Source organism: Notolepis coatsorum (assembly GCF_963971535.1).
Source record: "Notolepis coatsorum genome assembly, chromosome: 5".
Lineage (NCBI taxonomy): Eukaryota > Metazoa > Chordata > Actinopteri > Aulopiformes > Paralepididae > Notolepis > Notolepis coatsorum.
The window spans coordinates 85,951,507-85,963,091 of NC_140169.1; the positions used below are offsets into that span (position 1 = coordinate 85,951,507).

Consider the following 11,585-nt stretch of genomic DNA (forward strand, 5'->3'; position numbering starts at 1 on the left):
AACATTACAAATAAAGCTGTGCGAGGCGAGAGTTTGATGGCAAAGTTGACCAAAGTATATGCAGCTATACAGAGAGAGAAAGAAAATAATTTTAAACTATTTTGATGCCTCAAAATGATGTTTTGGTTTGATAAGATGCTTATGATACAATCATTCTAAGGATTATGTGTGTAATAAATTAGTTTTGTACACTAATTGCAAGTTATGCAAATGTAAACAAATCCGAAACTGCATAGTGCACTTTTAAATTAGTATCTTTGTGAGGTTACTGTTTTATAATTTACATTACATTGAAAAGATACAAAGATATATATATTTTTTTATTTATTTTTTTATCCACTTTTTCTCCCATTTTCTATTTTTCTCCCATCCCAATTTCATATAATCCAATTCAACCCCTCCCCTGTCTCGAACGCTGTTTCTTGCCTCCCACAAGCCGGCTGCAATGTGGACTAAGTCATACATAGCACGAGTCCCCTCCGATACTCGAGGTAACAGCAGTTGCATTTTTTCACCTGCGCGGCGCGATCTTTCAGCGTCAGGGGTCTGCGCTTTGGAGGGACGCCGCCCCCATCGCTTCCTGATTCTACTGCGCAGGCGCACCAACCGACCTGTAGGAGTCGCTGTCCACAACGCCTGATCCCCACCCATCCGTTTCCCACCCCCTAATACTGCCAATGTGTATTAGTACGGACGACCAGCTAAACTGAAAGCAATGTGGAGCGCTGGGCTCGAACAGGCTAACCCAGCGTCTCCAGTATTCGTGGTGAGCGCCTTGCCCACTGCACCACGTAGCCGCCCTCAGAAAGATATATTTTTTAAAGCTTGATTTTCTAATACAGAAGAGGTATTATTTAGAACATTACTTCATATTTTTCTTGTTATTTTTATTTTGTCCAGTAAGACTTGAAAATATATATTATTTTGTCATAGGTTTAGTTATTTTCTTGAGATTTGTCAGATAGATTACTTTAGGCATAATACAGCATGTTGAGTAACTTTGGTTATAGAGAGATATTATTTTGTTATGTAAAATAATATAAACAATAATACAGAGGAGACATACTTTAAATATATTAAAATGATAAAGCATCTTTGAGTAAACTTCGAGTATCATTAAGTATCTTGAGGCTGAAGGCAGTGTCCTCTTTAAAAAAAATCCCAATATGGTCACCATTGAAGTAGCATGATAATTCACTTAATAAAATAATGACAAGTCAGCCTCCTAAAAAGACTAAAGTTAGTGACACGACTCACACCGCCGCCGCCAACCCAGCCAAAGTAAGGACTTTGCTCTGTATCATCAATCAATGGTCAAATAAATATTTGATTAAGGAATATAATATGAATTTTTGTATTATTTCTGTGTATCAGCAAAATCTATAGATTTTTATGTTAGACATTGAGGGAAATTAAGATTCTCAGATTTTTTACAAACAGCCGCTTATCAACTAACCGGTTAATCGGCAGGTGATGAATGTTGCTCAGTAGTTGCTGATGTCTGCTCAGGAGATTTGAGTGTTTGCTCAGACCGAAATAAAATTAGAGGGAACATTGCTCGTCACCAATGCGAGAGACTCCGGTCTCGAATCCAGGTGTCAGCATTGCCTCCGACTTGGGCCAGCCGTCATACTAGCGGGAGGGAAGTTGATGGGTGGTAATCTGGCGTTGTGGACAGCGACTCCTACAGGTCAGGTCTGGGCGCCTGCACAGCGAAAGACAGGAAGTGGTGAAGGCAGCGTGACCTCCCACGCGTTACACTTCACCAATGAGAGTCCGCGCTGTCAGGTGAAAAGAGAGCCGCTGGCTGTCTCTGCATGTGTCGGAGGAAGCATGTGGTAGACCTCAGGGCTCCCTAGACCGACCAGTAGGGGGCACATGCGCACAACGACCAGGTAGGGGGGGGGGGGGGGGGGGGGGGGAATTGGCATAATGACTAAATTGGGATGGGAGGAAAAAGCACAGAAAATCAGGCGGAGAAAAAGAGTATTAAAAAAAAATTATAATAATATAAGCCTACTGCGTTCATTCATTACGCACGTAGACTATACAGTACTGCGAGCGTGTGTGTGTGTGAGGGGGGGGGGTTAACTCGTTTTTGGGATCGTTATTTTATTTATTCGCTATATCTATTCATAATTCATAGCTGCAGCCTCTGGTATCATCTTCAGAGCCTGTCTGAGCTAGCAGACGGTCAACACCGCCCTCTACTGCCAGGCGGAGCTATTGCATCTCATTGAAAATGGATTGGTGTGTTTTAGGCCATGGTTACACTGGGGAAAAACAGCAATGTTTTATTTTCGAATGATTACGTTTGCATGTCCAAGTTAGAAAGAAACGCAGTTTTGGCAGGAAAACGCGTTTTTCTAGCGGCCACGCTGAAAGGGTGTTTTCATTTGGAAACTCGCCGAAAATGGTGCCATGTAATTTGCGCAAGCTGGATACGGAGCCGTTCTGCCCAATTCCCATGGGCAGTAGAGACCGACGCCAAATTCTCCCCTGGCTGGACCTCGACTCCGTCCATTAGTCCAAACATCAGAAATATTTCTGGGAGTCACTTGCAATATCGCGCTATAATTAATGTAATTTGCTGTCTTCCGACACCAACCGGCCATATGGGGAGGCTATACAGGATATCAGCTGCATCCTCCTCAGATTGCTTATTCATGTGTAACACGCACGGTTATTTCCAGTGTTTACAGCAGAGCTGTCCCAAGTAGCTGCGGCTACCAACGTGTTGTCAAGTTATTGTTATAAGGAGCCCAGTCCAAACTACAGTCTGCATACCCTTAACAATTGTGTGTATTGAGCCGTATTGTATTGTACCCATTCTGCAATCTGTTAAATAAAGTTTTCATCCATTTCTACTAGCGTTAACGTTACTATGTTAATAGCCTCGATGCTAACTATATACATGGAGAATGCCATTCACATTAGCATGTAGCTAACAACATCAGAGATCTTTTTGTGAGACTAAACTATCCGCTCTTGGTAAATTGTGTTGATGTTGGTTTTGTTTCATCAACAAATGAGAGGCAGAACACAGAGTGGATGTATCCGTTTTTGTTTATTGCACTTTTATTGCACTTTGTTTTCTTGCTGAAAAATAAATGCTACATTGGCTAAATGGCTCACGCTAGGTATTTAATGATGGTGGACTGTTGTTTTTTAGCAGGAAGTGTAGTGGCACGTTCAACCTTTCTGATTGGTTGAAAATGGCCTTCATGTTTGAAGTACATCGCCACCTACTGCTTTGGCATTGTACTACATGTATATAGTAGACGAGACAAAACGACGTCTAACTTAACTCTTACTTGCCTGCCAATACGCAGCGTTCTGAAAAGCGAAATTAAACTAAATGAAATGGCCCTAGGAGGCGATCTGAGCCGGGCGGGCGGGGTTTACTGTAAATAACAGTAAAAGAGCAGTAACTCCGCCCGCCTGTCATTGTGAACTGGTCGGTAGTGTGGTGCCACAATTCCACAAGCATTATTTGGAATTGCGATCAGATATTTGGATATCTCTTTTGCATTACATCAGATACAAGGTAAGAAGATTATATATACATTTTATCGTTGATCTGACATTTATTTCTACCGCGATCACAGCTACGGCGATCACAGCCGTGTATGGCTGTTTACCGTTGGCTGCGGTGGGGGGGAGCGCCCCGCTACGACGGCCATTTCATGTATGGACAAGGAGACATACTAATGATAATCTAGCGTTGATTTCAGGATGATTAGATAATCAGCTGAAAAATGTCAACGTGATGAGTGGATTACAGTAGAACGCCTTTTCTCGCCTTTTTTTCGTGGAATTACTGAAAAATACCCAAACCATACTCTATTCAAAACGGTATAAAACGGAAATGTACCGATGAAAAAACAATCTGTCTCTGGCATGTTGACTAGAAGCCACTCACTGAGACCTGATGGCGTTATTAGACACATAGATATAATATAAGATATATTTTAAGCACTCGCAAATGTCAGTCTAAAACTATATCCATTGAATAAAGATCTGGCGATGAATGAGGTATCAGCGCCCCCTGGTGCTGGCGGTCAATGTGTTAAGACATCTTCCCCATGCGTTGGGGACTCAGAGTGAACTTGTCATAGATTCTGTCTCAGTCGGTTCCAAGATAAGTCTTCCAAGAGAACTCTTTGGAAAATATTCGGGAACGAGACCCATTTGGTCTCATTCCCGAAAATCTTTCAAAGAGTTATTCTGGAAGACTTATCTTGGAACCACTGAGACATAATCAATGACAAGTTCACTCTGAGTCCTAAACGTGCTGGTAATATGTCTTAAGTGGCTGAAACGGTTGCACAAATTATATGATCTGATATCTGCTTGGAGAATGGCATTCTGTCTTAAACTCGAAAGCGTGTTCCCGTTCAGGTCATTTGCATACAAAACAACGCCTCCAGAGCTCCTTATAAGGCAACTAGTGACTCAGCTGTGTGAAAATGGAATGGCGGAAGTGCTTTGCGAGTCTTGCGAGCCGCGTGATTACGAAACCTATCATCAGTCAGTGCCAATCAGAGAGCGTCTCCGAGAAATGTGGCTAGGTTTCGTAATCACGCTTGCGAGCCATCAAAACTAGATTAGATTAATGTATTGGCATCATATACAGCTCGCGGTACACCTGCCGCAGCGCGCACGCACACACACACACGCGCGCGCAGTACTGTATATGAATGAATGAATGAAATATAATATATATAGCCTACGGCGGGCGTAATGAATGAACGCAGTATGGCTTATTATTCCATAATTAAGCCTATAGGCTACTGTTCATTCGCGCACACAAGACTTGTTATGGAATATTAATGCAGTCTATTTCCACCGATTAGCTTTAGTTCTTATTTATTTATCCACTGTCATTTCAGTGTTGGTGTATAGGCTATATAGTGTATTTCAATATAAGTTTAATTGATTAATGATATATTCGAAGGAATGCAGGTTTATAGCTATATCAACCCCCTCCAATGTACAGTAAATGACCAAGTATGGTTGTCAATATTCCAATGTACAGTTTTGCTTGTACAGTGTAAGTCTATCCCCCACCCACCCCTCCTACCCAACCTCCTCCAACAGTTTCTACGTCAAATGTACTCTCTTTTCTGGACTCTTTTTGTATCACAAACAGTACTGTATTTGCAAATCTGGTATGTCATAAATGTATAGATGTAGCAGTACTGTCTATCTGTGTCGTGTGTGTCATATATGTTATGATGAATTGAAAATGGGGGACCCTGATGTAAACAAGATGAAATTCTTTCTCTGGTCTGCATCCCCTTATGTAATTGAGCTGTACTGTACTGTACCCATTCTGCAATCTGTTAATAAAGTTTTCAATCAATCAATCAATCAATCAAACAAAGGTCTGTCCCAGTGTATACCAATCAATGGGATACATTGCATGTTGACCTGCATTCTTTCAAATGTATATAATTAATCATTCAAACAGATGTGTAACAAATAAGAAATACAAATTCCACAGAAGGCATTAAATAATAATTATTTTCAATCATTTCACAATAATTGCATAATTGTGTTTGAATATGTGAGTAATTAAAGTAATTATACATTTGTCCAAAATAGCTGGTTCAGATATGGTTAAGCAGCTGCCCTGTGATCAGATGAATCCATATTATTTATTTTTCCGACATCAAATGCGTAATTTCTTATCGTACAAATATTGTCATATTTATTTTTATTATGATTAAGTAATTAATTCCAAGGAGGCCTGTAGCGTTGACATGAAGGAATCACTATGAGAACACAGTCTGTCAAGTTAATACAATTTTAAATTAGTCAATCAATCATGAGATTTGATCGTGGCTGAGAGCAGATTTAAGAGTGCTCCTCAGCACTCTTAAATCTGATCTCAGGAACATTTGGGGACTCCCGCTCCCTGCCCTAATATGTCTTAAATGGGCCGAAATCTGGCTAAGATGAAATGAGACCCATTGATTTGAGTTTTTACACCAACCCAGAAGGATGGCTGCAAGAACTATGTCCTGGTACTGGAGCACCCCCCAATGGTCATCGCATGTTAGTGTGGAATAAAGACACCTATTTATATTTTTTGCCAGATGACCCCATATTGAGTGTGACCCTAAGACTTTAATATACGTGAAAATTATGAGTTCATATTATTATACAAACAGAGTGGGTTAAACAATCTACTAACCGACTCAGAGGAACAGATATCAAGCGTCAGGAGCTGTCATCAGTGTCCACTGTGTGAATAGAATACAATATACAAGATACAAGAGTTTTATTTGTCACGGCATACAGGTATACAGTGAAATGCGGGGGGTCCCGCCCGCAACGATGTGCATAATACAATACTAATATATAATAAGAATCCAACCAATAGAACAACATTGTGCAATAAACAAGTAAACAAAGTAGGGCATATCGGTATCTGTACATGAGTTATTTACAGAGCATGGTAGGACATGCTAGGTCCTGTGATAGTGCAATACACTGTTAGCTACGGATGAGGCACTGGGTCTTTATGTACACTGCTATACAATGCTATATTATACAATCTTAAGCTCTACTATACTACTCTTAAAGTGACCTTTCCTTCTGTAAAGTGACCTTACGTGTGAGCGTGTGCAGCATGAGTGTGTGTGTGCTCATGTTAAAGTGGCTGCTAGTGTGTGAGCGTGTACAGTGTGTGTGTCGTGTGTGTGCTCATGTGTTCTTGTGCGTGGAGAGTTCAGTGTTCAAGGCTCTGATGGCTGTCCTAGTTACTGGTGTTCGCAGGCGTTTGCCTGACCGCAGCAGCATGAACAGGCTGTTGTTGGGGTGGTGAGGGTCTTTCATTATCCTGCAGGCTCTGGATTTGCACCTCTTGTTGTATAGGACCTGCAGGGTTGGTAGTGCAATACCCGTGGTACGCTCGGCTGAGCGCACCACTCTCTGTAGGGCCTTCTTGTCCTGTGCCGTGCTGTTGCCATACCAGGCAGTGATGTTTCCAGTCAAGATGCTCTCTACAGCTCTGGAGTAGAAGGACTGGAGTATCTTCCCAGATACTCTGAACTTCCTTAACTGTCTCAGGTGGTAGAGGCGCTGCTTCGCCTTTTTTACGACTGAGTCTATGTGTGTTGTCCATGTCAGATCCTCTGAGATGTGGACCCCCAGGTACTTGAAGCTGCTCACCCTGTCCACGGTAGCCCCGTTTATCCTCAGTGGTGTGTGTGTCCCCTGCTGTCTCCTCCTAAAATCCACGATCAGCTCCTTGGTTTTACCAATGTTCAGGAGCAGGCTGTTGTCCTGGCACCAGCGTTCCAGTACCTCAACCTCCTCCCGGTAGGCCTTCTCGTCGTTGTCCGAGATCAGCCCCACCACCACTGTGTCGTCCGCAAACTTCACTATGGAGTTGGAGCTGAACTTGGCCACACAGTCATGTGTGTATAGTGAGTACAGCAGGGGGCTCAGAACACAGCCCTGGGGGGACCCGATGCTCAGGGTGATGGTGTTGGGAGCCCCCACCCTGACCGCCTGGGGCCTCTCGCTCAGAAAGTCCAGTATCCAGGCGCTCAGAGCGGAGCTCAGACCCAGCTCGATCAGCTTGTCCACCAGTCTGGTGGAGACTATGGTGTTGAATGCTGAGCTGTAGTCAATGAACAACAGTCTCACATAGCCCCCCTTCTGGCGGTCCAGGTGAGAGAGAATAGAATAGAATAGAAATACTTTATTCATCCCGAGGGATATTTGGCACTACAAATCGCTCAGAGTAAACAGTAGACATTTGGATAGACAAAAACAAAAGTCACGAATAAGAATAAAATAAGCCTACGAATAAAATACGGTCCGGGATATACATTTCCTATGTCTAATATAAAATACAGTACAAATATACAGCAATATACAGTAAGTGTAAATTTGTAAATGTAAAATTCCAGGAAGATGGTACTGTCACCCTGTGCTCAGTGATGCAGTGAGGCACAGTGATGCATTGTAAAGTCTGATGGCTGTCGGAATGAAGGACGTCTTCCTGTGCCGTTCAGTGCTACATCTTGGGAGTCTTAGTCTAACACTGAACGTGCTCCTTCTGTCAGCCGAGTCTGTGAAGACTGGTAGGCTGCCTCCCAAGTCTGTTGGTCTAATTTTTATCTTTCATTTCCGAAATTACAGAAATAGGGAATTATCATTGTAATTTTAGGTTGATTGGAAAATTTTCTCAGGAGTCCATTTTGACATCAGCCCATGATTGGGAAGGCCAGGCTTAGTGTTTTAGCGACCCAAGGTGTAGACCCATGTTCCTGTGATGTTGTGGGTTAGAATCTAGCTCATGATCTTCGTTGCTTATTATTATTATTATTATTATTATTATTATTATTATTATTATTATTATTATTATTATTATTATTATTATTATTATTATTATTATTATTATTATTGGCAGAATGACCTTGAGTAACCGAGAGGTCGCTGGTTCAACTGAAGGATAGCTGGTATGACAAGATGCTCACCATGATCAGAGTGCTCTTGAACAAGGCACTGAACCCCAAACCTGCTCCAGGGGCGTAACCAGTCGTAATATGGGCCAAGGCCAAACGCCACGTGCACGCGCGCGCATGCACATACATGTTCCCTCGGTTGCACACAGAACAGATGATTATTATGCATAACAATGTTTTAAATGTAATTGTAGTTACAATTTCTTTAATTGAATTAACTTAAACTAGAAAAGTAAATACAAACTAAATTAACAATGTAACTTAGAGTTAGTTTACTGAAGGACAGTTTCCTTCAGACTGAAGCACAACTTGTCTCATCCTTCCAGTCGGGAGATCAAGCAACCCCCCACCTACAGGGCTTGTATTTTGGTTGTCGGTATCCTATTATTATGCAAAGTCTAGGGGTGATAAGTGCCGGCCGGGGTATACGGCGCGACGAGTCATTTTTGTGTGCGCGCGTGCACATCATTGCTACACACCGGTCACCTAGAATAAGTGTTTTGGGACATTTGGTGCCAACTTAGTGCTATTACTTCTGCCTCAGTGACGTAGCCTAAACCGCGTTTAACCGCGTTTGACCACCACTGCATGCCTGGGCGTAACGTGTAGCGGAGTGTGTGTGTGTGTGTGTGTGTGTGTGTGTGTGTGTGTGTGTGTGTGTGTGTGTGTGTGTGTGTGTGTGTGTGTGTGTGTGTGTGTGTGTGTGTGTGTGTGTGTGTGTGTGTGTGTGTGTGTGTGTGTGTGTGTGTGTGTGTGTGTGTGTGTGTGTGTGTGTGTGTGTGTGTGTGTGTGCGTGTGTGTGTGTGTCTAGGACGGGATATGCAGACATTCCAGTTGCCTTGTGTAAATTAAGTGACAAATAAATCTCTTTATCATTAAACCAGTTTTTAAAACTGACCTATTTTTCCCTCTCTCCCCCACCCCCTCTCCTTCCTTCTCTCTCCCCCCTCTCTCCCCCTCCCCCTCTCCTTCCTTCTCTCTCCCCCTCCCCCTCTCCTTCCTTCTCTCTCCCCCCTCTCTCCCCCTCCCCCTCTCCTTCCTTCTCTCTCCCCCTCCCCCTCTCCTTCCTTCTCTCTCCCCCTCCCCCTCTCCCTCCCTCCCCCTCTCCTCCTCTCTCTCTCTCTCCCTCCCCCTCTCCTCCTCTCTCTCTCTCTCCCCCTCCCCCTCTCCCCCTCCCCCTCTCCTTCCTTCTCTCTCCCCCTCCCCCTCTCCTTCCTTCCTTCTCACTCCCCCTCCCCCTCTCCTTCCTTCTCTCTCCCCCTCCCCATCTCCTTCCTTCTCCCTCCCCCTCTCCTCCTTCTCTCTCCCCCTCCTTCCTTCTCTCTCTCCCCTCCTTCTCTCTCCCCCTCTCCTTCCTTCTCTCTCTCCCTCCCCCTCTCCTTCTCTCTCTCCCTCCCCCTCTCCTTCTCTCTCTCCCTCCCCCTCTCCTTCCTTCTCTCTCCCCCTCCCCCTCTCCTTCCTTCTCTCTCCCCCTCCACCTCTCCTTCCTTCTCTCTCCCCCTCCTTCTCTCTCCCCCTCTCCTTCCTTCTCTCTCCCCATCCACCTCTCCTTCCTTCTCTCTCCCCCTCCTTCTCTCTCCCCCTCCCCCTCTCCTTCCTTCTCTCTCTCCCTCCCCCTCTCCTTCTCTCTCTCCCTCCCCCTCTCCTTCCCTCTCCCCCTCCCCCTCTCCTTCCTTCTCTCTCCCCCTCTCCTTCCTTCTCTCTCCCTCTCTCTCCCTCCACCTCTCCTCCTCTCTCTCTCTCTCCCTCCCCTTCCTTCTCTCTCCCCCTCCCCCTCCTCCTCTCTCTCCCTCTCCCCCTCTCCTCCTCTCTCTCTCCCTCCCCTTCCTTCTCTCTCTCTCTCCCCCTCCCCCTCCTCCTCCTCCTCTCTCTCCCTCTCCCCCTCTCCTTCCTTCTCTCTCTCCCCTCTCTCCCCCTCCTCCTCCTTCTCTCTCCCCCTCCACCTCTCCTCCTCTCTCTCTCTGCAGGTGAGAAGTTTGAGCTCCACGCAGGAACAGAATCCACTCCCAGTGTCGTGGTTCACGTGTGCGACAGCGACACAGATGAGGAGGAGGAACCAAAGAATTGCCCGAGACCAAAAATCATCCAGACCCGGCGCCCCGACCTACCCGTGTCACACTGAACTCTGCCCCCCCCCACTCACATCCTGTCTGCCTATATACATAGTCCCCCCACCCCCATAGGGAAGAGGGAGATTTGGAAGAAGAAATATATATATATTGAGAATTGATACGGCTAAACCATTCCTGTTCATCTTTGTTGTTTGACAGGAACAATTGCTCTCAATTTCCTTTTATTATAATTTTTTTTAGCTCTTCTCCCTTTTGATGAATGGAGCTCTTTTCACATAGCAAACTGTTCTCCCCCTGGCCCTGCTCCTCTGAGAGTGAGACCACCATCCCTCAATCAGCCACTGTGCTTTCATTGTATTTGTGTTATTCTTTTGGCAATATATGCACACTCAATATATAACACACACACACACACACCATCAGTGTTCCCCACTGGTTGTGATACTGGCAGTCTGGACTGGGACTGAGTGGAGAAGTGGAAAAGAGAACGGGGCATCCGCAATAAGCACTTATAATACGTTACTTTATGTGTTTTTGAAAATCTATTTGTGGTGGGTTTCTCTCATATTGTGGTGGGAAACACTGCGCACACACACACACACACACACACACACACACACACAAACATGTGTGCATATGCGTGCACACTCACAAGCTTGGTCCTGCTCTCTCTCTCTCTCTCTGATTCTGTTGTAATGTAGCTGCACCACCATTGGGGGGCAGCGGTGGTTCACGGCAGCCGCGTCTCTACAATTCGTAGCCGCATTTCTGCAGACCCCTCTCTGATTGGTTGAGCTCCATTTCTGCAGACCCCTCTCTGATTGGTTGAGCGAAGCCCCTCTCTGATTGGTTTAGCTCGTCACGCCGTAAAAGGCCGATGTAATTTATCATATCAAGAAGATAAGCAGAAATGTACTACCAGATTCGCGTATAACGTTATTTATTTCGCGTGACTTCGCGGTTTATTCATAACGTTATGCACATTTCACAACACAGCCAGCTGTTAGAAACTGTACATTGTAACATTATA

General features: G+C 44.6%; 1 protein-coding gene across 1 annotated transcript in view; it reads left to right on the forward strand.

Annotated features, from left to right (window-relative positions):
- rcan2 (regulator of calcineurin 2) overlaps positions 1–10,713 on the forward strand; it is a gene marked incomplete at its 5' end in the record, with an annotated part of 149,659 nt that extends 138,946 nt beyond the window's left edge. The window contains one exon of the mRNA XM_084313855.1: positions 10,451–10,713. Within this exon, the coding sequence (XP_084169981.1) occupies positions 10,451–10,605 (155 nt within the window). The 3' untranslated portion in view covers positions 10,606–10,713. The remainder of the gene's footprint in view (positions 1–10,450) is intronic.
- Between the last annotated feature and the right edge of the window lie 872 nt (positions 10,714–11,585).